Raw genomic sequence first — 20,709 nt, forward strand, 5'->3', positions numbered from 1 at the left:
TCCTTGACACCTCTGCCACTTGTCTGAAGAGGGCACAGGTATTTCTTCCCCCTCAGTGTAAGCTCATTCTTAGATCTCTGGGATCTGCATCACACGTGCTGGTATATGAGGGTGCACATGGGAAAACACAAGTCCTAGGCGTGCCCCTGAACCCCTGATCCTCTTATCATGTGATCATCTGGCTGTGGAGCTGGTTTACCCATCCAAATTCGACCCGAAGTCTGTGTTCCTAAAGGAACTCACTGTGCCACTTGGTGGCACCAAAAAGTTGCGCTGAGAACTCTGTTCTCTATAAATACAAACTACCACCCCTCCCTCCTCCGCGAGCTCCCCTTCTCCCCTTCCCCCCTTTCTCAGTAGCAGGGAGATTGCTGCACACACCACCCTCAGCTCTGCTGTTCTGTGCGCACTGAGCACAGGAGATGAGCTTAAGATCATCTTGGTGGGGAGCCCGGGAATGGAGAGGCCGGCTCTGCCCCGCTGATCAGCACAGCCCAACTTTATGGGGGGCTAGCTAGACCGCGTCTCACTGCCCGCTGTGCGGCCAACAGGGGGGTAAGCTCGCTAAGGGTCTGTGTGCCCAAGTGTCCCTGTGCCCAGGAAGGATGTAGGAGCTATCAGCTTGCTGGGTAGCTCACAGTTTGGTTTGGGAGTGGGATGAGCGTGGAGCAGGGAGACCAGACCTCGAGGTTGAAGTCCGCTCCATTTGCTGATGGCCTTAGTTAAACCTGTTGGGAGAAAGGGCGAGAGCAATGGGGTAAAAGAGGGAATGGCTGCAAGGATTGAGAAAGGGATTCTGCATGCCTTTGGATCCGAGTTTCCGCTCCCTAAGGCCAGGTGCGCGTGTTTAGTATGCAGACTGTGCTGCCCCAAACCACCCAAGGGCTCGGGATTGAGAGAAGCAAAGGTGGAGAGGGAAAGGAAGGAGAATCGCTTCCCAGTAGATCGGTAAGCTGCCGCGATCCTGGCGCCTGCTGCAGGAGGAGGGGGGACAGCGGGTGGTGCTGAAAGCACAGCTTTTTCAACTCAGGCTAGCGTGCTGCTTTCTGAACCCCAGTCTTGCACCCTCCCGCTCTTTCCTTTCCTGTGGATGCATCTTTCCCTTCGGGCACAAAGCCTGCTAGTTACCGGGGAGCGGCAGCACGAGCGGCATGCCGAGGAGGGAACCCAGGCTACAGTGACTTGGAGAAAGAACCCCAGTAAGGCCCGTGAGCTAGCTGATGATCAGAGCCTAACCTGGACTTCGACCTCACAAAGAGAGGTGAAGAGTCTGCCTGGAAGGCTTGTGGTACTGGTGTTGGAATTTCCAACTGCCCTCATTTCCCTCCGGAGCAGGTGCTGTGGGGAAGGGAAATTGAGGAGAGGTTAACAAGCACTTGTGCTTATTTAGGCACAATCTTGGTGCTGCCTCAGCTGAACTGTAAGCTTGAGTAACCAGGCAGATAGATGCTCCATCACTTTACTTCCTGCTAAGAAATTGACACAGACCAGTGGGAAGGCAGCATCTCCCTTCCACCTCTTTCTTCATTCCCTACCTATTGTTTTATTGTTTTGAGTCCCTTGAGACTGGGTCAGAGCTAATCTGTATTCTTAATGCTGGCCTCTGGCCATTTGAGACATCCAAGTTGACATTGCCTTGTACTCTGTGCAGCCTCTTCCCCCCAATGGGGCTAAACGAAGGTTTTCTGTAGAATACTCCTAGTTATACAAAATTCTAGGCATTCTTTGGAGTTTTGCCATGTTCAGGTATGCCACCTCTTGTTAATTGTGGTTTGTGCCCCCCATTACCATTCTAGAGCACAGGGAATTTTCTCCTTTAATTTATCTCTTATATCTGTGAATTACACATTGAAGAGCCAGTTGTGACCATTTCTGTCCTTTATAGATTTCAATTTTAGTTTGAAAGGATGTTTAGTTTGAGACTTGAAAATACTGCTTGCTGAACTCATCAGGTTAATGCACATCCCATGAAATCTCCAGCTTTCTCCAGTGGGGACCTTTTCAGCACTACGGACAGATCCCTTAATGTTTCTTAGGAGAAGAATGTGGATAGAACACTTTCCACATAACTTCTTCTTTTAAGAGAAAAGCTGTCCCTAGTTCTTTACACCCTGCTTGACAAAATGTATAATCCAGGTATTTTCGTTGCATCCCCTAGATATCTGCTATTACATGACAATATTTTGGCTGTGGGCTATCCTCTAAGAGAAACCAAACTGTGTAATGTTCATTTGTTAAAGGACATACTGAGATTATTCGGGGAGAGGGGGTGGCATTTGAATAATCCAAGTACTTGTCCAGTTCTTCACTTTGCATCCACGGGGAGACACAGGCCTCTGTCATCACTTCATAGTGCATGTGATGGACATGCCAAAGTGAAAACTGTCCAACCACCACAAAATATCTATTACTTTTATGACTAAAGGATTTTAGTAACTCTAATGTTCTCATTTTTATTCGAAACACGTTGAAGATTTTATAGGAGTCTTATTATATTTCCTTTTATGGAATTATCAGAGCAGTTTAGATAAACATCTAACTTAAATGCCAATAAACCATAGGTAAAATTACATGTAGAAAATATGAACTGACACTAATCATGGAACATATAGTACTTATTTGTACACCATTCTCCCCCAGGCTTTCTATCCTCATGGGATGAAGACAAAGATGAATCCAACTATTCTTATGCTGTTCGCCATGTTATTTTAATAGATAGAGTATAAATTGACTTTATAAAACAGTGAAGACTATCTTTTGACATCCATTGAGACATGCTAAAGCTATCCATTGGTTTGGAGTTTGGATATACTGGAGATGTATGGCTACAAAGCAGGAACATTCTACAATTTAGAAATATGTGTTATTTTTAATATTCAGAGGAATGTTAATGCTAGTCCTGAAGCATCAAAATAAATATTTTTTTAGTTCATGATATGCTTATATAACCCAAGAAAATAAAATTTGAATTTTGATTTTGAATTTTCAACTCTTTGTAAAACACAGTATCTTCTTGGTGTTTCTTGATTTTAGTCAGTTAAAATTTAGTTCTAAAAAACATTATGCCATAGGCTTGCTCTCATTTCCTTTAAATTCACAGAGGAAGAAAAAAAATCTAGATTTTACCAGTCATAATCTTTTTTGAATTATATGTACCTTTATCCAGAAGGAGAACCAAGCAGGAGTCTTGGTGCAGGCTCATCCCTGCTCCAATAATTACCCTTTATTGAGCATATCAGGCACCATGCCAAGCATTGGTGTGTTATTTAATCCTTGTAATAATTATGCAAGGCAATATTTGTTCTTATTTTTCTGTTGTTAAAACTGAGTTCTTGTTGTTGTTTCTTCTACTATCATATAACAAGTGGATGGGAAAAATAAATAAATAAATAAATAAATACACACATCTGATTTATTTGGAAATCAAAATTACCTTCTTTCCATTACGTAGGTAACTTTATGGTGTGGCTAAACATCATGGAATTGTTTCAGTGTGGTTTCCAGTGAGTTGTGTATACTAGGGAGGGCAGACCCTTGCAAAAAAATTGCCTGAGTTTGAATCCCAGCTTTGTGGCTTAATAGCTACATAACCTAGAATGAGTAAGTTAACATTGCTCTGCCTCTGTTTTCGTCATTTTAAAAATGGGGAACAGGTTGTAACACTAAGTCTCACTGAGTGATTATGATGAATTAATTGTACAAATATAAGTAAAGTTCCAGACCCACAATGAACAATGTAGAAATGGTAGTTATGACCATAAAACTGATGTAGGCTTTTGAATATCAAATGTTTTATAGCTTTCCTGTGTTATTGAATTTAATCTTCCCAGCACCCCTGTGGTTGGTACATACTTTGCTGTTTTAAATATCTTCTCTTATTTTAGTTAAACTAGTTAGAAAATTTAAAGGAAATATGTTAGATGTGAAAAAAATGTATCTTATGTAGATATGATTCTGTTGGTCTATGATTAATTCCCTAATGATCAGTTTTCTGGCTGGAGGCCATTGGTCTTAAATTTTGAGCATAAATGTTCTGAAGAAAATTAAAAGATAATAATCATGATGGTGCTAGTGGGCACTGTAATAATAATAATAATAATAATAATAATAATAATGTAGTCTGTTAACATTCATAATATTTTGCAGAGGAGTAATTGAAAAATATTTTTTCAAAGTCAATTTTCCTCAATGCACAATCATGTAGTAGAACTCTTTAAATACCAGGAAGAAAAGTAAATAATATAATTATATATTGCTTTTTTAAAAATAAAATGAGATTTTGAAAAAACAACATATAATTACTATATAAAATATTCTTTGTCTTGTTAAAATTAAAATGAACTTTGTGTTTTGTATTAAAAGTAGACTTTGAAATGGTAACATATATTGCAGGATACTCTTCTCACATTCATTTATTACAACTTATGGATACTCAGAACCATGCTTATTTAATCTAAGACAATATCATCCTTCACTCTCATGGTTTAATCTGTATTTCTCAAAGTTGAAATTGCAAGCATCAAAACAATATAATACATCCAGAAACAAGTTACAAAGTAAAGAAGGGCTAAAACAAGCCTATTCCAAACTACTCTTCTTAAATTATTAGGATGTTTCAGGAAAAAGTTTTGTGGGACTGACAAATCCAGAGATTAGCTCATAGTTGTATTCCTTTTGATGTTTTTGTAGACCTTCCAGATATAAATCAGCAGCTTTCAACTGGGGATGACTGTGACATGCAGGGGACATTTGACAGTGTCTGGGGGCATTTTTATTTGTCACAACTAGAGGAGGTGTGTTGGCTATTGACATCTGGGGACCAGAGATGCTGCTAAACATCCTACAATGCACAGGACAGTAAACCTCCACAATAAATTGTCTAGTCCAAAATGTTGGGAAACTGTGATCTAAATGATTCCAGAAAATAGAGTTACCTATATTTATTTAGTTGGTTTGTATGGCTTACAAATGTAGATGGTTGACATTACACAAACTTTTAATGGAAAGCAGAGTCTCCAGAATGTTTTGCAATCAATGCATAAGGTTTAACCAGCCAACCCATTTGGTCTTTTGGGAGACATTATCATCTGATTATGTTGAGTGTGGGCTTTGGAGCCAGAAAGCATTGGGTTCATATCCTGACTCTGCCATTTATTATAGGTATAATATGGAATCTGGCAAGATTCTTCACCTCTAAACCTCAGTTTCTAGAGATATTTAATATAGGTAGTAATCATACCCACCTCACAGAATCAATTTGAGACTTAAATAATGCTTACACATTATTTAGCACAAAGTAGGCACTCAATAAATATTAGCCATTAATAAGTAACTAGAGATTGAGCTAGAAATGCAAAAGCACATTTTCAAGCACCTGATGATAAGTAATATAATATGCACAATAATGCTTTATAGTCTTTAGAGGTGTACCATAAATAACAAGAAAGCAGCTGAAGGCTGCAAAATGGGAAGATGCTTGGAATCCCTGCTTGATAATTAAATTGAGACTAGTTAACAGTAGATTACATCATTTTTATTGCTTTGCTGTAGAAGGCTGTTTTGGGTCTTCATGGACTACTAAACCAGTTGTTTCATGATTTACGGTGATTTAGTGAGCTTTATTCTACCAGCACCTTTTAATTAATGCGTAAAATTACAGATTTCATTTTTGTACAGTGTTATTTTATAGCCCACTTTTAGTTTAAGGGACTTTTGTTTAAAATATGCCATATTTTTAGATCTGGGCTAAACAGAGAGGGTGCTGGACTTTCTTGTTTACAAGGTCACAGATGTGTGCTTGAGATAGCTACAACAACGAAGCTTTCCTAGACTATAAAGCTCTCGGTATCATACCTCAGAGTATCTCTTATCTATGGGATGCACTTGTTTTCAGGAAAATACATCAAAGGCATTCATGGCATATGCAATATTGACACCCCTGTCTATTTGCGATGAGGCTATTGCTCAGGCAGAAGGAATCATTTTAGTGTTGATATCCTGAACTGTGTGATTTGCTTGTGTGGGGATTAAGTTATATAAGAGACATCTGTGCCAGAAAGATGGTCAGTGTTTGAGAAGATTGTTGAAAATAAAAGACAATGCGAGCTGTGAATCTGGTTACAGTGTAAGTTGCCATTTATGCAAATTCTACCAACCAATATTTTTTCTTCATGTTCATTTAGGATACAATATGAGACTGTATGATTGCCTGAGGCAAAATACTTATGCATATTAAATAGATGTCTACTGTTTTCTATAATGGGATGGTGCTTAGTTTTATTATGCTATGAGCCAAGAAATATATTATTGAGTAAAGCAGACTAGTGCTTCTGAAAATAAGACCCTAAAGCAATCTATTATACCAGTTACACTATTTATGTAAACTCCTATCATTTACTGTTTTTGATTAAATTAAAAATCTCCATATTATTAGATTGTAGATCTATAACATTATGGAAGCTTTTAAATCATTGTATTAGTTAATTCCTCCCCATTATCCATAACAAGAACCTGATTTTTTCTATTTTTGCTACCAGCTTGTAACCTCTACCACCTCAGGGTTACAATTTAAAGCAAATAATTCATTCTCTTGGAGACTCTATTTCTTGATTATATGAAATGAGATACTCAGATTCTCTTGGCAGTAATTTTGTTGTAGGTTGAAGTGGGATTAATAATGGGGAAAGCCTCTATAAACTGAAAAAGTAATATGGTATTATTTTCTGTCCTTTTTTTTTTTTCCTACCAGACCCTTGTTAAGTAAATGAATGTTCCTTGTGGTGAGATAACCAAGGAGAAATTGCCTCATGTGTGAACATGAATACAAGCAAGAGGGAGCAGATCCTCATTGTGTGGTACCCAGAATTGATGAGGTTAAGGATAAGGGACTAAGAGTGAAGTTGTTATTACCTTTTAAAATCTAAATTGATAGAATATAATATGTGAAAATATTTACACCATCATGCATTTGTCCTGTACAAATACTTTCAAAAGTAAGTAGAATGCATTACTGTTTATAACAGTAAGAAAATCTATAAATCACCTAAATATCTAATAATAGAGGATAATTAAAACTTGGTATAAACATATAATTGAATACTATGTGACTGTTAAAAAGAAATCAATGTTCTGAATATGAATCTTGCTTCTGATAGTTGCTTGGTTTAGAATATTAACCAAACCATTCTACCTGAGCCCCAGATCCCTCATTTGTAAAAGCACAAAATTGTTTATCTGATAATTTTTTATGATGATTAAATGATATTTTATGTGAAACGCTAAGCATGGTAGTGCCTACCACGTGGTAAGCTGTCTCCATATTTTAGTTATTGTTATTGTTGTTCCCATCAACAAAATTAACCAATACGGAAATATATTAGCAATGTGTTATACAGAGGAGAGCAAAATGTGTAGATTTCATACTAACACTCCATTTGAATTAAAAAATATGATCAAAAAGTATATGCTTAGAAAATTATGGAAGAGCAGATACCAAGTTGTAGAAAGTGGTTAAACCCGGGTTTTGAGATGGAATTTTGCTGGGGTATGGTCTCAGGACTGCCAAAAATCATGTAATCTTCATGGGTCTCAGTTAAATTGAATTATCTACAGGGCCCTCTCTGTTACTTTGATGTTATTTTCCTTAATATGTTGAAAAGCCATGGGAAACATTAAAGGTTTCTACCTGTTACTTTGTCAGTCCTTGCTTTTCTTTTTGAGGACCTCTGTTGCCTGGACCCATTGGTTGGAGGAAGTTTTATTATCTATTTTTCAATTTTCCAGGATGGAGCAAGGGATAATATCTTGGAACTTCAGTCAGGTAGTTGACCAGAAAGGAAAGTGTAGGCAATTCACTTTACATTATTTCTTCATTGGGCAGGATTTATTGAACATCTGTTTTGTGCAAGGATTATACCAGGTGCTATATATGGAACAAATTTAACCTTTAAGGGATCTGAAGTTTGTTAGAAGATAAAACATGTATAAATAACTACAATATTAGCTTAGTAATAAACACAAGAAAGTATTGATAAAAATGTCATGTGAGTCCAGAAAATAGAGCAAACACTACAAGGTGAAGGATCTGGGAAGATTTTATAAAGTGACTATTTTAAAATATTATGTCATTCAATCCTCATTAAAACTCTTTGAGGTGATACCATTATCATTCCAATTAGGCTCAGAGAGGCTAAGTGACCAAGGGCACATATCCAATAAATGGCAATATTAGGATTCAAACCCAAGTCTACTTGATTCTAAGCCCATGCTCTTAAAAACTCTGCCATAAAAGCTATCAAAGCAAAACCACGTCAGGGATCAGAAACAGCATGAACAAAACCATTGGGTAAAGCAGTGTAAAGGAGACACAAATTTGCTTGACTAGTAGACCCCTGAGGAAGGGCAGATTCAAGGGAGATAAAGCCACAAGGGACACTGGGGCAGAAATTTAGAAGATAGATCCCTCAGTCCCACATTAAACTAATATCACAAATAATATATTTTCATAGTAAATGCAGAAATTTAGAAAACACAGATAAAGGCAAAGAAGAAATTAAAAGGTACACATATTACCACCACCCAGAAAACATACTATTAATGTCGGTGTGTATGTTTCCAGACTTTGTGCATGCATACACACTCAATATTTTATATTTGTATGTTAATATTTTAAATTATATCAACATTTTTTAAGTCTCCTTTGCTGGTTTCTCCTTATCTCGGAATTTAATCCCTGGAATTCCTTGGGGTTCAGTCTCAGAACTAGTTTCTTTTCTATTTCCACTTCCTAGGTGATTTCATTTAGTTTCACGATTTACCAAAAATAATATCTGTATAGTGTCGCCTCCCCTATTTATGTCTTCTATGCAGACCTCACTCAGAAATTTAGCCTCTTATATCCAGCTGCTTACTAAATGTCTCTCCTTGGATTTCTAAAAGGTATCTAAAAATTGATCTATCAAAAGTATCTTCTGTTAAGCCCACCCAAATCTGCTCCTCCAGTTTCTATCTCAGTCAATGTATCACCATCTTTTATTTGCTCAGGCTGAAAGCATCTCTTCATTGATTCGGATCTTTCATTCACATCCCAAATCAGATCTGACAGCAAACCTTCCACTCTGTCTTTAAGATATGTTCAGAATCCCACCAGCTCTCTCCACCAATACCACCATGTCCCCTTGATACAAGCCACTGCCATCTGTCCCACCTGGATTTTTACAGTAATTTCCTAATTGTCATCTCAGTTCTGCCTTTGTGCCCTACTTCTTGTTGAACTGTTGGTCATTGTGTGTCTGTCTTCTATTGAAAACTCTTCCAGAAAATCATTGTCGCATGATGTTAAAGCCCAGACTTCTAAAGTCCAAAAAGAATCCACATGATCATACTATCTCCCCACTTTGCTTCCTCTGTCCCCATTTTTGCTTCGCTGCAGTCATACTCACCTTCTTGCTGTTCCTCAATGTACTAAGCAGAAGTTAGCCTCAGGGGCCTTGTGTTTGATTGTGACTTTATCTAGAATGTTCTTTCCCTAGATATTTGCATGACTCATTCCCTTACTTCTTTTAGGTTTTTACCCAGATTTCACTTTTAAAGTTTCTACTTCTTTGGCTACATTATTAAAATTCCTCCATGTCTCTAACACTTTCTATCTTCCTTCCCTGATGTATTGTTTCTTTTTAACCCTTATTACTGTTTACATACAATATTTTACCTCCTTATCTTGGTTATTGCCTGACAATCCCTCTTCCCCACCCCCCCCACCCCGCCTTAGAGTACAGGCTTTAGGAGGACATGGATTTATGTCTACTTTGTAGATAACTGAAACCACAGGACCTGGAAGAGTGCTTGGTACAGAACAGGTACTGATAAACACGTGCTGGACAGATGAGTGATGGTGCTAGAGCTAGTGTATACCCTACTAGTCTATTTGGAATTTATGTTCTATTAACTTCTTATATTTTGGGAACACATGGGCTCGCTTGTTTAACCTTATAATAAGCTAAGTTGTAGCACAATTCTGTCAAATTTCCAAGTCATACTTTATTTTAAAATGTACTTTTCAGGTATCTGAGCTTCATAGCTAATATTGATGAAATATAGCCATTGTGTACATCTGGGGAGGATTACAAAGCAGTCATTGCTTTATAATCTAGCAGGCCATAATCTAGTGGGGGATACTAGGGCAATATAAATACATTTGTACTAGACAGTTATACACATTTCGACATTCTAAGTGCTGGATTATCTCTTTTCGTGAAATTTTCTTCACTCTCTAGTTTTCAAGGAAACTCCTATAAGATTCTATATCCCTGGGATGTTCAAACTGTGTTTGGCTAGCCCTTCTTGTTTTTCATGGACTTTTGAAGTAGAAGGAAGGGACAGTAAGGCAGCAAGGAATAATGAAAAGAGTGTATGACGGAGTCACTAGGCATAGGCATAAATTCTAGCTCCATCACTTTCTAAGTGATTGGCTAGCGTATGTATGTATGTATGTATGTATGTATGTATGTATGTATGTGAGTATATTGACACACAATGTTACATTAGTTTTAAGTATACAATATAATGATTCAGTAACTTTATATGTTATGCTATGAGTGACCAGATAATTTTCAACTTATCAAACCCTCCACATCATTTGTAAAATAGAGATAACAAAATAATACTTATGTCTCAGGGTTGTCACAAGGATTCTTGCCACACACATGCCACATGCAGATACTCAGTGCATTTTGAAAATAATATCTTGGGGAGGACAGAATGTATTTTATTGTTTGCAACCTGCAAGACTTGTGTAATGCCTGTAAATATAAAGTGCCCAGGACATCCTCTTCTGGCTTTTCTTACATCACATATTCTTACTTTCTCTCCTTACTTTCTGATTTGCCTTTGTTTCCTTAGCTGGCTTTTCCACAATCTGACGTCTCTGTGGGGCTTACTTCTCAGCTGCACCTTTTCTTTACTTATACTTGCTCTCCAGGTGACTATATTCATTGCAAAGATTTTATGTATTGGTTACCCTCAGTTTATATGTCTAACCCCAAACACTCCTTTTGGTCCAGTCTTACATACCCACCTTCCTGTTTGTCATCTGTACGTAGGTGCTTTAAAAGTATCTCAAATTTAACGTGTTCAAAAGAAAATTACTATGCTTTTCTCTGCCTCCATCCATTTCTGTACCAGTAGATCCCATATCTTTTAATGGTACCAAAGTACACTAATTTTTAGACTCAAAACCTAACTTCTCTCTACCTTGTTATGCACATCCAGTCTATCAGTAAGTCCAGCTGTTTCTGCTTGCAAAATATATCTGATTGTGTCCACTTCTTTTCATATCTACTGTCCCCAGTAATAGCCAAGCCACTATAATTCCTTACTTAGATTATTTATGTCTTCTAATCAGATTTCTTCTGTACATTATCCAAGACAGCGAGTAGCTAGAACAACCTTTTCTAAGATTGAATTGTGCCATTCATTTGTTTATGTCTCCTCAATGGCATTCTGTTGCACTTAACATCCAAATTCCTTGTAAGAGCCTACAGGATCCTACATGGTCTGGCCCTTTCTTATGTTTGCAGCCTCATCTTGTACCACTATTGCTCCCATTCTTTATGCTCTAGCCACACTTTTCACATGAATGACTTCTTTTCATTCTTTATTTTGTTGTTCTTTGCATTTACCAGGCTCCAGCTAAAGTCACCTTTTAGAGTACTGATCTGAAGCCCCATGAGTATAGGAATCATGTACAACCTGTTCTTTCTTGCGTATTTAATTTCCAGGACAGAATCATAGCATAGGCATGAGCCATAAATATTTGTTAAATGAGTTAATGAACAAGTGTCCGTGTATGATGGGTGTTCAATGAAAGATAATGATGGCAATTATCAATGTACATCATTGTACTTCTTTGTTACATTAGTATTTCCCACTCAATAGTAGATATATCTTGAATGAGTTAAATCATTAATTTAACTTATAGGGAGCTAAATAATAGGAAGGACTATTTCAGTGTTATATATTTACATATATATGTATATATGTATATATGTAAATATGTTATGTCTCAATATATAGGTCTTATCTAAAATAATTTTAACAAATAAAATTCATGGGCCTACTTTAGTTTCATCATTTTGATAGCCCACCTCTAGTCTTGCATATCACTTTGATGCTCTTATGTAATAAAAATGAGTCTCGTTTTGTTATTGGGTTTGTTCCTTAACATTGTGGATTTAGTATATATGCTGCCGAAGCGAGCACAACATTGTGGATTTAGTAAAACACTGTAATTCCTTTTACCTAAGATTTTTTTTGTCTGCAGTAGAATTCATATGTTTATGAGAATAAGCATCGATCTCTAGGTCTTTGGTTTAAGCAAGTGAAGGGAATGCTTGAGAATATTCGGATAATTTCCCAAAAGAGAAAATGATATCAGTATTTATTCTGTGCTCCTTGTCTACAGTGCCAACTTCTATACCAAAACTTATTTTTTGCCCTAAGTATTGCTAAGCACCTAGTTATTCTGGAACATCTAGTTATTTGATTTTTTAAAAATTTTAATGTTTAGCATTATGCAAGGGAACCTTTCTGTTTTGCCATAAGAAACAAGAGAGAGGGGGAGAGAGAAATCCTAAGCAGGCTCCACACTATCAGTGCAGAACCCGATGCAAGGCTGAAATGCACAAACCACAAAATCACAACCTGAGCCAAAACTGAGAGTTAGAGACTCAACCCACTGAGCCACCCAGGTGCCCTAGGGAATTAGTTCAAAGCAAGTTGAGATCCTTGGCTGGCAGAGAGGACAACATACAAAATAAGTCTCTTATTCTTTCAATAATCCAGATCACTAATTTGTCAGTTCCCTTTTACAAACTATGCTAGAATTTGCTGTAGGCAACTTGGGACAAATTCCCTTTTTCCCAGGAGTTTAAACTGAAATAGATGACTACTTTCAAAGCTGTACTAAGTTTCTACTTGGAAGGATAATTCCAAACATGCATCCCTGCAACCCTTTGGGTCTTCATGATATGTAATTTTTTTTTTCCTGGATCAGAGATAGAGGACTGATTACTGTGAATTTTATTACAGGACTCTGTAATTACTTTGAAGACTCTGGAGGACTGAGTAGGTTGCCAGAGAATTTTCTGTCCTCACCACCTAGCTACAGAATGCCCTTGGAAAATTAATAACAGAAAAGGTCATGTCCTGAATATATATATAGTCTTATTCAATATACAAGACATTTGCATAGTTGATATCTTATGTTGATTCCCATAAGGTATCCTGGTACATATGATGGGACTTTTCAGATGAGGAAACTCTGGTACTGAGAGGTTAAACAGTTTATTAATAATTCTTAATAGCAGAACTAGAATTTGAACTGAATATTATTTTTTCCACGAACTGGTACCCATTTCCCTATGTCTTTCTACCTATTTAGGGACCATTTTACTCTGTAATACCCCAAGTCTCTCCCTCCTTTCCTATAGTTCATTTAGCGTGGAAATACCTACCTGACCTCATAATGTCTTTGTACTATATTATATGGAAACGAGACACAATACTTATTTATTGGGGAGATTGTTCAACTTGCCTTACACTCCATTTGAAGAGGGACTATGTAGCTTTTCTTTAAAGTAACTTTATTTTTGCAATTTCATAGTTAATACATGCTTACTGCCCAAAATTAGTTTTTTTAAAACAAAAAATATAATCACCCAGAGATAACTAATGTTTATAATTTTGGAGTGCATACTCCCTGAAGTTTTCTGCTCGTGGCATAGTTTTGCTTTTAGGATGCTTTCTCTCATCTTCACATAAGAATATAGTTTGGCCTGCCATGCATAAGATTTGTTTTCATGTACTCCAGAAGAACAAATGAAACAAACATTAATATAAGTGAAGTAGTATTAATATAAGTGAAGTGAAATAATATAAGTGTAGTGAAATCTCTATCAGATTGCTTCATCCAACCACAAAATTACAACAGATATAGACAAAGGAGAGTCTGAAATATTTTTAGATTCTTTTTTCAAAAAGATTATAATCTTAATCTATATCATCAAAGTCTACTAGTATAGACCATGAGAGCTTCTCAAAGTAGCTGCACTTACATTGTTAAATGCACATGCTATTTTTTTTTCCAGGTTTTGAAGATCATGATCACATGGATGCATCTAACTAAATGGTACGTGGAGACATGGTGGTCCTTTAGAGAGCACATCTAAATTACTGGCTAATTCCTTGGTTTGCCACCCAACATAGGACATTGTTTGATTCTATCTATCAGAAGTCTCCTAAATTTTCCCCACCATGCTGTCTTTATTAGCTTGAACTCTTTTCCTAAAATGGTCCTTCTGTTGATCCTGTCAGTTCTACTTTTGAAAGAAGATGTCCGTGGGAATGCACAGTCCAGTGAAAGGAGGGTGGTGGCTCACATGCCAGGTGACATCATTATTGGAGCTCTCTTTTCTGTTCACCATCAGCCCACGGTGGACAAAGTTCATGAGAGGAAGTGTGGGGCAGTTCGTGAACAGTATGGCATTCAGAGAGTGGAGGCCATGCTGCACACTCTGGAAAGGATCAACTCAGACCCCACACTCTTGCCCAACATCACACTGGGCTGTGAGATAAGGGATTCCTGCTGGCATTCGGCTGTGGCCCTAGAGCAGAGCATTGAGTTCATCAGGGACTCCCTCATTTCTTCAGAAGAAGAAGAAGGTTTGGTGCGCTGTGTGGATGGGTCTTCCTCTTCCTTCCGTTCCAAGAAGCCCATTGTAGGGGTCATTGGGCCTGGCTCCAGTTCTGTGGCCATTCAGGTCCAGAACTTGCTCCAGCTTTTCAACATACCTCAGATTGCTTACTCGGCAACAAGCATGGATCTGAGCGACAAGACTCTGTTCAAGTACTTCATGAGGGTTGTTCCTTCAGATGCCCAGCAGGCACGGGCCATGGTGGACATAGTGAAGAGGTACAATTGGACCTATGTGTCAGCTGTGCACACAGAAGGTAAGCATCCTTTACATTCATTGATGTATGTTTCATTACAGATCTCAGTTAAAAATTCAGGTTTTGGGAGACTAAAATATTCCTGATTATCTGGGATCTTTTTAGTTGCTCAGTTATAGCAGTAATATAAGAAGGGGATGAGTGATAGATGCCTACAGAAGCATAGATTTAAGCAAATATGAATGTTTATGTGGCACGATTTGGTGAAATGGAAAACTTTTTTGGATTATGTATTCGTTATCTATACTTCTGCTATAATGATGCTAGAGATTTTTGAGTTTTCTAGATCTTCATTGAACACCTCATAATTTTCACATTTAAAGTTGTTCCAACTGCTTATTGTGTTTGATAAGGAGAGGTACACATAAATTCAGGTAGGAGCTCAATGCAGCCAGGTACAGTCTGCTTTGAAATATAGTATTTCATATTCTGGTATACTGTGACAGAAAATTACCAAACAATTTAGTCTTACCACTATTTTTTCAATAGAGAGTATAGTTAACTCTGGAATGATGATATGTATGAATTAATTTTATCCTTGTGTAGAATATACTCTTAAAGTATAAGTTTTAACAATTCAAAATCACTTTTCCTTTGAAATTTGTTGCTTCTTATGCTCAAAGCAAAATGAGAAAGCAAAATATGACTGAGGTTCTATAATAATAATATTAGTCCTTTTTATTGGTTATGGTACTTTGAAAATCTTTTCACATACATTACTTGTTAGTTAATGACCAAGGCTGTTTGGGATAGGTTTGGTTTGACTACAGAAGTTAAGTGACCCAATGTGAAACTCACTAGTTACACAACACTCTAGCACAACTTATTGCATATACTAAAGCAAGAAGGTACAGGATACTTTTTATAGTTCATTGAATCATCATGAGGATTAGTTAAGATTGAAGAATCTTGCAACAACATTATCAGTGTGGTCCAGAGAATCCGATCCTGTAAAATGTGGATTGAGTTACTGAACAGTTTATTAAATGACCAGAGTGAGCCTCCTTCAGAGGTTGGCAACCAATCACCAATCAGATGTAGCAAACTATTCATTATGAAGTAGCATAATACAGATTTCACTGTGTGCCCACTCAGTAGCAGTAGTCAGAGCTACACAAACATAAAATGGGCTTCTATACTGGACTGAGATATTTTTATGCCTCTGGAAATTTTTATGTGTAAATTTATTGTTTATTTATCGAGATATTGATATATGGAGATTTTGAGCAATGGATAGGTGATTGGACGAGGACACCTTGGAGTTTCTCCTAATGCTGAGATTTTTCAACATAAAACTATTTCATTTTATTCTCACAAGCCAGTGATACAGATGATCTTGATATTTTATTCCCATTTTAAAATACAAATGCTTTAAGAGTTTAAATGATCCATCCAACATATATCTAATAGTAATTTTAAGAGTAGGACTCATAGTTACTTGTAGTTTATGGTCCTATAATTGTTATTCCAATGGAAAAACACCTGAGGATATATTTATACAACACGTATTTATTAAGCACAAATACATGTAAGGACTTCTGATAGTCCTGTAAAGGACAGCCCTATATTTTATATATCACTACCCTCAATGGGTATGCAATCTGGCAAAGGACATGAGGCATGCATTAATACTTATAGAACCATAATTCAGATAAGAAGAAGTTACAAATATGTCTCTAAAATAAACAGAAAAAAAATCAAGTTCCTCTCTGTGGTGATAAGGGCCATGGTGGAAATCTTCAAGAAGGAATTTGACAGTTGGGTTTTAACAGGAAGAGTACTGATAATTGGTGAAAATTAAGAAGGGTTGGATTTCTGGAAAAGGGCATGAGGAAATATGAGAAGGTGAGAAAGTAAAAAAATATTTACAAAACGCCAAGGATAAAGTTATGTTTTGGTTTGCCTGAAGTCATAAATTTCATTAGGGGCTTCCCTCCAGCTTCAGAAGAATAAACCTTGGTCTCTATGTAGGACATGCCAATTCAAGATTGTGTTCTAAGAGAAATTAATGATCATAACCATTGGCTGTTACTAATTTAAGCTTTCAACTTTTTTTAACCCAAATGTACACTGATAGTGAGCTAATAAAATAAATTATGATTCATCCATCTAAGTATTATTACTTAGCTATTAAATTGAATGAGGGAGTCTATAGGTAATGAAATAATAATAATGAACTCCAAAATCATTTTAGGTGAAAAAGGAAAAGGCAGTTTTGTGTAGTGGCATGTTATTTGTGTAAAATGGAGTTTGTATAAACCATTTGATTTTCAAAGAACTGCTCTCAGAGAAGAACAAAACTGGTAACAGTTGCTCCTTTTGAGGAGGAAATTGAAGAGTTAGGGGATCAGGTAGAATGTATAACTTGTGCATGCAAACATTTGAAGCTGTGTACTATAAGCATAAACTACCTATTGTGACATAAAAATTAAAAGAAAACATTCTATTTGTGGACAAAAAATAAGCCATTAAACATTCCATTGCCAAATTCAGGCAAATTTAATTATTTTTGCCAAAAATAGGTCAGTAGAAATGTTATTGCAAAACACTGGCAAAGTATTTGGATACCACAAGAATTCAGGAGAGAACAAACTTTGATACTGAACAAAGACTGGAAGAAATATTTTGGCTTATTTATTTATGTGGTTTAGTCAGAAAGTATTTATATTGTTTTGATCCCAAGCAACTTTGTGTATAATGAGGTTATGTAGGATTATCTCTTAAAATTTGTGAGTATAAGAGTGGTGTGGTAGGAAGTTTCATGAGGCAAAAAATCATATCCAGGATCAGAAAAGTGCTTGTGTAGTGAGATACACCTCTGTTGGGTACTGTGGAAACTCCCCAAGATGATTCCTGGTTTTCTGGGGCCTGGCCTTTCAGAAAGCCTTTCAGAAAATGTGGGATTTACCATGAAACGGTAATACTAGTTCTTCCTTTAGCCTCTTTTTGTCACTGGTTTGGGATAACTCTCTTTAGACCCAAATTGCTCAGCCCCAGTATCTCAAAACTATTCCTATCCTCTTTTGATCAACTGATATTACTCTTTCTTGAAGAGTATTGAACTTTCTTTCTTTTTAAAAAATATTTATTTATTTTTGAGAGAGAGACACAGAGTGCAAGCAGGGTAGGGGCAGAGAGAGAGGGAAACACAGAATCCAAAGCAGGTTCCAGGCTCTGAACTGTCAGCACAGAGCCTGACATGGGGCTCAAACTTGTGAACGGTGAGAACATGACCTAAGCCGAAGTTGGCCACTTAACCAACTAAGCCACCCAGGCACCCCAGACTGTTGAATTTTCCAAATGCTTTCACATGAGGCATTGAAGTCTATGAAAGGATGCTGTCCCATTTAAATCCCCTATCCCCCATCCCCAAATTGCTCATTTACTTTATACTTAAGCATGCTGGTACTGTGTCACTCAGTCCTCTTGGCAGTGATCACAAGATGTTCCTTCAAGAAAGTGTTGCTGTCACAGAATTCCAGAAGAGAGCACAGGGAGATTTGGGTTTTAGCTTCAATGTTAATCACTTACACTTGCCATTTTCTTGATTTATGGTTTTTCTCTGGCTACAGAACTGAGTATTTACTGTGGCTTGTTGTACCATGCAGGCATTGTGCCTAGGCCTTCTAGGCCAACAGGTCAATAGTATGAAAGTAAAACAAGAAAAAATAATTAAGGCAGACCACACTAGCTCTTCAACTGTGTGTAGGAAAGGAACATGCAATGACTCTGAAGGAAAAATGTTAACTTCTTTCAAAGGTGTCAATCCAGTCAGCACACTCTCTGCTCTAAGAAAATTTAAGGGGTCCTTTGCTTCAGCACTCTTACAAACCGTGGTATATGTGCCCATTATGGCACAGGATCAATGGTGCTTGCCTGTTTGGAGGAGTGACAGACTGGCTGCTTTGATGACTTCCTTTGCTTTGTAATTTGATAGTTCCCTTCTACTCCTGTGTAGCACCCGCCATGTGATTCCTTTGCTTAATAGGATGTGGTGGAAGTGAGGACTTCCTTTCTACTCTGTCTTAGAACACTATCATCACCATGTGAAGGAAGAGAGCACCCAGGTTTTCCAGATAAGGCCATCTTAGACCACTTAACCTCAACTATGTGAGAGCACTCAATGAAGATCAACACAGTTGCCTTTCTGACCCACAGTTAACTGCAGTCACACATACAGCCCAGATGAAACCATAAACATTACTCAGCTAACCGTAAATTTATGAGCAATAATGAATACCTTCAAGACAGTATAAGTAAACTCATCACCATGACTTTAACTGCCCCACTTCCCAATTGGATACTACTACAATGTTTACACTTCAAAATCAAAACAAAATAAATGCATTAACATGAATTAATATTCTTTATATTTAAATGTGAAAACAATGTATTGTTCTACAAATGTGAAATAAATGCTGTGGGCCAGAAGGAAAATTTAGTCTTTCATTCATATTCCTGTAGCTAAAAACTTGATAATTCCCTTAAAGCCTTGATGCTTTAAATAATCAGACACTTACATACATTCCATTATTACATGCTTTCCCTGGATCTAGCCCAATTTCATTGAGAAAAGCAATTACAGATTGAATTTTATGTACAAAGTCATGTATATTGTACTTTATGGATGCCTTATAGGATTTTTATACTTCACAGTTTTTGCCGACTTTAAATTCCACTATACATCCAACAGGCCTATCAGAGTTCCTAGCATATAATAGGTATTCACAGACTATTTGCTGAATGGATGAATTTGTGTTAGAATAGTACCTCACTATTTATGAATAGATAGCATGTAGAAAAATAGCAGGCACTTAAAATTTTTCACAGTTTTGCTTCTTTTTAAAAATGAGGTGCCAAGATGCCTCCCTTGATTAATTGTAAAACGCTATTCACACTCTGCTCCTTTTTTGTTTGCACTGGTTCCTGAATTTATTATTTCTATCTAATGATATAGGAATGCTAATTTGTTCTAGCCAAAAAGCATGTCAGTGATGCTCTTGGGGAAAAATGTACGAATAAGTTGTACTGGTAAAATGACATCATTAAGAGCATTGTCTTTCAGGTTAACCTACGTATTGCAATGTTGTACCACTTTTAAGTTGTGATATGGTTTTCCATCAATTATTTTAACATGTGAAAACACTCAAGCTTTAGTTGAAAGATTTTCAAAGTGATTCATAGTATATATGCTTAGTTTAACTTTTAAAAAATGGGACTACATTTTCCTGTTACATTATTTCTACTAATTGGGATTGTATCAAGACAACAATTTAGTATGAAAAGACAAGAAATGTCATTACGGGCCTTATTGGTATTTTTAAAAGGGGTTTCATTTTGTTTCTCCAGGGGTTGAATAATGTTGGGAGTTGAGATGGATTTTTGAGATGATCATGATAATAATTCAGACACAAACTATTGTTTAGCTTTGTAAAATGTTAACATTGGAGGTGTCTTAGGTGAGCAAGTAATTTAATACCTCTGTTACTGTGGGGAAAACAGACAATAAGGACAGGTAATTTGGCCTTACTGGTACATAATTAGTTACAGAGTTGGGTTTTGGAACTCAATATTACTGACCAGAATTCAGTTTCCACATCATTGTTAGGAATAATTACTCAAGTTCTTTCTTTTTATTTTTTTAATTTCCATTGTATTACTATTCCATTTTATTGCTGTATTCCCTTTTTCTTCTTCTGAATG

At 36.8% G+C, this 20,709-nt stretch overlaps 1 protein-coding gene across 4 annotated transcripts in view; it reads left to right on the top strand.

The window, feature by feature from the left end:
- GRM5 (glutamate metabotropic receptor 5) overlaps window positions 1-20,709 on the top strand; it is a 532,631-nt gene that overhangs the window by 2,068 nt on the left and 509,854 nt on the right. For 2 of the 4 annotated variants that reach the window (XM_058687528.1, XM_058687531.1), the window contains exons 1-2: window positions 344-555; window positions 14,145-15,006. In XM_058687528.1, coding sequence (XP_058543511.1) covers window positions 14,346-15,006 — 661 coding nt within the window. In that variant the 5' untranslated portion in view covers window positions 344-555; window positions 14,145-14,345. Of the gene's footprint in view, window positions 1-343; window positions 556-681; window positions 949-14,144; window positions 15,007-20,709 lie in introns of those variants that run through there. The other 2 variants (XM_058687530.1, XM_058687529.1) reach the window with 2 other exon arrangements.

The sequence above is a fragment of the Neofelis nebulosa genome, chromosome 10 (assembly GCF_028018385.1).
Source record: "Neofelis nebulosa isolate mNeoNeb1 chromosome 10, mNeoNeb1.pri, whole genome shotgun sequence".
Taxonomy (NCBI): Eukaryota; Metazoa; Chordata; class Mammalia; order Carnivora; family Felidae; genus Neofelis; species Neofelis nebulosa.